At 65.9% G+C, this 3,667-nt stretch overlaps 3 protein-coding genes across 4 annotated transcripts in view; 1 reads left to right on the forward strand and 2 right to left on the reverse strand.

Moving 5' to 3' along the window:
* H696_05179 (hypothetical protein) overlaps positions 1–407 on the forward strand; it is a 3,034-nt gene extending 2,627 nt beyond the window's left edge. Inside the window, exon 6 of the mRNA XM_009499035.1 lies at positions 91–407. Coding sequence (XP_009497310.1) covers positions 91–364 — 274 coding nt within the window. The 3' untranslated portion in view covers positions 365–407. The remainder of the gene's footprint in view (positions 1–90) is intronic.
* A 239-nt stretch (positions 408–646) lies between these two features.
* On the reverse strand, positions 647–2,352 carry H696_05180. 2 transcript variants are annotated; one of them, XM_009499036.1, is made up of 4 exons: positions 2,184–2,352; positions 1,560–2,050; positions 1,018–1,421; positions 647–898 (listed from the first exon to the last, which is right to left on the reverse strand). In XM_009499036.1, the coding sequence occupies exons 1-4, from the start codon at positions 2,273–2,275 to the stop codon at positions 740–742; spliced, it is 1,146 nt and encodes a 381-aa protein (XP_009497311.1). In that variant the 5' UTR covers positions 2,276–2,352; the 3' UTR covers positions 647–739. The 2 variants fall into 2 exon arrangements, with proteins under 2 accessions (XP_009497311.1, XP_009497312.1); XM_009499037.1 differs by lacking the exon at positions 2,184–2,352 and having other exon boundaries at positions 1,560–2,152.
* A 432-nt stretch (positions 2,353–2,784) lies between these two features.
* Positions 2,785–3,060, reverse strand: H696_05181 (hypothetical protein; the record flags this gene model as incomplete). Its single annotated transcript, XM_009499038.1, has 1 exon — positions 2,785–3,060. One exon carries the CDS (start codon positions 3,058–3,060, stop codon positions 2,785–2,787), a length of 276 nt encoding a protein of 91 aa, XP_009497313.1.
* Between the last annotated feature and the right edge of the window lie 607 nt (positions 3,061–3,667).

The following is a 3,667-nucleotide window of genomic DNA, read 5'->3' on the forward strand; positions in this document are numbered from 1 at the left end:
CATACCCCGGTCCAGGGCTCTGTCCCCGCATGCTAATGTCCGGTCCTCCGCTGTTGCTGTCCCTTGGATGTCCCTCTTGCGCATCCGTAGTTCTCTCCTGGATGCGCAGCTGTCAATAGTCCGCGCGACGCGCCTGGCGCAAGATGCCCCGTTGGGGCAGAATGGCGCCCGCATGCGGGACGCCCTTGTGTGCTCGCCGCCTCCCGGGGGGGACACGCCGGCCGTTTCGCCGGGGTCGCGCCCGACCGCTGGCGACCGAGAGCCCGCGCCACGCGGCGCGGCCGGGCGGAAACGGCACAAGGCTGATTGCGCTGCTCGACTATCGGGAGCGGCTCTCGCGCCGGGTGTGTCCTTCTATCTGTGAAGGGCACCCGCCCTGCATCTGCATGTGTTCGCCCCCCCCCCCCCCCCCCGCCCCCCTTTCTTTCTTTTTCCTTCTCTTGCCCGGAGCCGTCTCATGCCCTCTTCCGCTTCCCCCTCCACTTGGGGGGATCCTCTTTGCCGTTTTGCTGAAGGGCATTTCCCGATGCTTCGTGTGGCGAGAGGAAATACACCCGATCAGAATGTTTCCTTTTTTCTTCCCCTCTCCCCCCCCCCCTTGCATTGGGGATGCCTGGCATGGCCATTACAGCCGCACGCTCGTGGATGGGCCGGCGCAACTCTATGGGTTTATTGTCTTCGGAGCAGGTTGATGCTGTGCCGGTGCCAGGACCAGGAGGGCGGGAGGCGAGGGGATAGGCTAGGTGCATCGATCGCGAGCCGCGTGGAGGAGTTGCTCCTCCAGCAGCGGGAAGAGATTGTCCACGCCACCGTACCCGGGGAAGTAGTTCAGATCCACGATGAACATCCGGTCAGTGCCCTCCTCGAAAACAATGTCCACACCGAAAAGGGACACGCCCTACAGGGGGGGGGGGGAGCGGCGGGAAGCGGGCAGCCACGCAGATCAGCATCAAGTACACGGGTGAAAGGCACGGATTTCCCACATGCCAGGCGGAAACGACGAGCACATGCGCGTACCATCTCGGCCGCCAAGTAGGCCACGGTTTGCTCGACGCGGGCCTGCTGCTCCGGGGTCAGGGCCACCACGACGCCCGGGTCCAGGGGGACCGTCTCCCGGGAAAGGCGCTGCGAATCCAGGTGCAGAATCGGCTCTCGAGCCAGGGGCGACCCGGCCGAGGCCAGGTCCACCGACGGCCGGGGGACAATGCTGGCCACGGCCCCGGCCACAGCGTACGCCTTCCACAGGAGGGCCGGCTGGTGGGGGACACCCAGTTGGAGGGTGCGTTGGCCATCGTCCTCGGCCGTCAGGGTGAACTCCTCCGAGAGCCAGGCCCCGGGCTGGGCATCCGCAACCGCGCCGGCACGGAAGATGGACAGCCGATGGGAGGCCGGCGTCGAGCAGGCGTCACGCGACTTGAGGACTGGATCGGAGGGGAGAGCCGGGGGGGGGGGGGGGGATGGTCAGCGGTCATTTACAAATGCAAGGCCGAGGCAGAGGGGAGGGGGAGAGAGCGGGAGAGCATGTCGGAGAGACGGCCGCAATGGCCGCTGGGGCGCACAGTAGGCGGAGTCATCAGAAGTGGCGCTCTGGGCGACTGTGGTGCGGATGAAGCGCCCGAGGGCCGCATCATAGGCGGCCCGGCTGGTCAAATCCTCCGGCTCAGGGGCGAAGAGCATCGTTGTGGGGGAGTGGAAGAGGTATTGGCCATTGTGGGAGGCGGCCCAGCGGCCGGCCAGTGCGGCCAGCGCCTCGCTTGACAGCCACCGATCGGTCAGGATGTGGCACACGTCCAGCGGGTCAACCAGGGCCGGAGGGACGGCCCCGGGAGGGGGGTTTTCCAGCAGCTGGCGGAGAGCCTGCAGCCGGGCCACCGCACGGGCCATCTTTCCACGCAGAGCCTCATCGGCCGGCGGGCCGGCCGACAGTTTGCTCAGCCGGGCGTACACCATCTCCGAGGTGAACTTGTGCAAGATGACATCCAGGTCATTCGGCAGAGCGGCCGGGTTGTCCAAATCCACGGGTGTCACCGAGCGGAAGGTCTGTCGATCGCTGCTCCGGGGAGCATGGCAGGAGTCCAGGAGCCCGGGAGGGTGGTGGGGGGATTCCGAGGGAAAGGATGGTCAGCAGACCGAGGGGCGAAGGGGGAAAGCACCAGCGGCCGGCGCGAGGACCGGGCACGAACCCGAGATACTGCAGAAACTCCTGCATCCGCTGGCTGTCCAGCTTCTTCTTGGGGAGGGCATAGCCAAGAGCCGGCTTGTCGGCAGGAGGCATGGTGAGCGAAGGAGAAGGAAGCAAGGGGGGGGGGGGAGGAGGGGCTCGAAAAAGGGAGAGGCATGAGCTCCCCCTCCCCGGGATGTCGCAACATGATGTGGTCCCAAATGATGGCAGGCGCGGCGATTCCCCGCCCTAACATACTCCTGTCCGTCAGACCAGCGGGCGATCTGTGGTGGGACCGATCAGCTTGGTGTGGGTGTGTGTGAACGTGTGAATCTCTCTGCCTCTCTCTCCCTCCCTCACACACATAGACACACACATTCAAGCCCCATATGTTCTAGCCAGCACGTATAGCCTGCTTTGACCGATCCGCGAACCCGACTTCCTGCCCAGTGTGCTGCCGTGCATCTTCTCCCGCCCGTCTGGCTGCCACTCCCCGCCCCCCCCATCTTGCCATGGCCGTGCTTGGCCGAGGCGAGGGAAGAATCTCAAGGTTCCACCACACGCGCCGAGGACCAGGCAGGTCGGAGTCTATTGGTTGGTCACGTGCCCAGGATGCACCTGGCTCACTGCCCGTCGCTTGGGGAGGCAGCAGCGGCAGCAGCGGCATTTTTGCGCGCCGAGAGGAGCTGCTCGCGATCCGGGCCGAAGTCTGGCAGCGGGGGGAGGTCCTGGCCGAGGCCCTGGGACTCCAGCTCGGCGATTTCCTTCTTCATGGCCTCGATGTGAGCTGGCCGATAGTTGTCGCCAAACTGCCGGAGAGGCGGGTCGAAGATGTAGACGCCGGAGGCAACGCCGACGATGGCGGCGACCAGGAGGTTGCCAAGCTGGAAGCCCTTCATAGTGGCGGGAGGGGATTGCAGGGGCGCGTGGCGGGGGTGCAAGCCTGCGGGAGGGCACCAGTTTTGGTGTGGCAAGGGGAGACGTGCCGGATGGGGAGCAGATATGGGTGGTGACGGTGGTGTCAGGCCGAGCCAAAGACAGTGTTCGATCAGTGTCAGACAGAAAGAAAGAGCATGGTCCCGGGGAGGGGAAGCGGGATGCAGCATGGCGGGCGTGCGCATGCCGGAAGGGGTGTGTTCAAGCAGTACAGGGCCAGCCTCACGGAGCGGGAGGGAGGGCCGCGGGGACGCAGGCGTCTGCATGCTGGCTACGGGGGGCACAGGATGACCCTGTGGCAGGCGGCATGTGGTTGGAGATGCGAGAGGGGGACCCCATCGGGGAGAGGGAGAGAGGCGAAAGGCAAAAAGGTTGGAAGAGACGAACAGGAAAAGCGGAGAAAGGGGTGTCGGTTGCGGGCGGCGGGGAGGAGGACGAGATCGCGGGTGCGACAAAAATGTCCGCCCCTGTGTGTTTGTTCCTCCGCACGCGCCCCCCCCGCCCCAGGAGCAGGACCAGAACAGGCCGGAGTGACGACCGGGCCCGGGGGCCGCGCACGTCCCAATCTCC

This window comes from Fonticula alba, assembly GCF_000388065.1.
Source record: "Fonticula alba strain ATCC 38817 unplaced genomic scaffold supercont2.9, whole genome shotgun sequence".
NCBI classification, from domain to species: Eukaryota; order Rotosphaerida; family Fonticulaceae; genus Fonticula; species Fonticula alba.

Bases quoted from the DNA above. Each gene is read 5' to 3' on its own strand.
- H696_05180 (XM_009499036.1), bottom strand. From the start codon at position 2,275: ATGCCTCCTGCCGACAAGCCGGCTCTTGGCTATGCCCTCCCCAAGAAG. The intron at 1,422-1,559 runs GTGCGCCCCAGC...CCTCCGATCCAG, and splicing joins TTCTGATGACTCCGCCTACT to TCCTCAAGTCGCGTGACGCC. The intron at 899-1,017 runs GTACGCGCATGT...CCCCCCCTGTAG, and splicing joins CCTACTTGGCGGCCGAGATG to GGCGTGTCCCTTTTCGGTGT.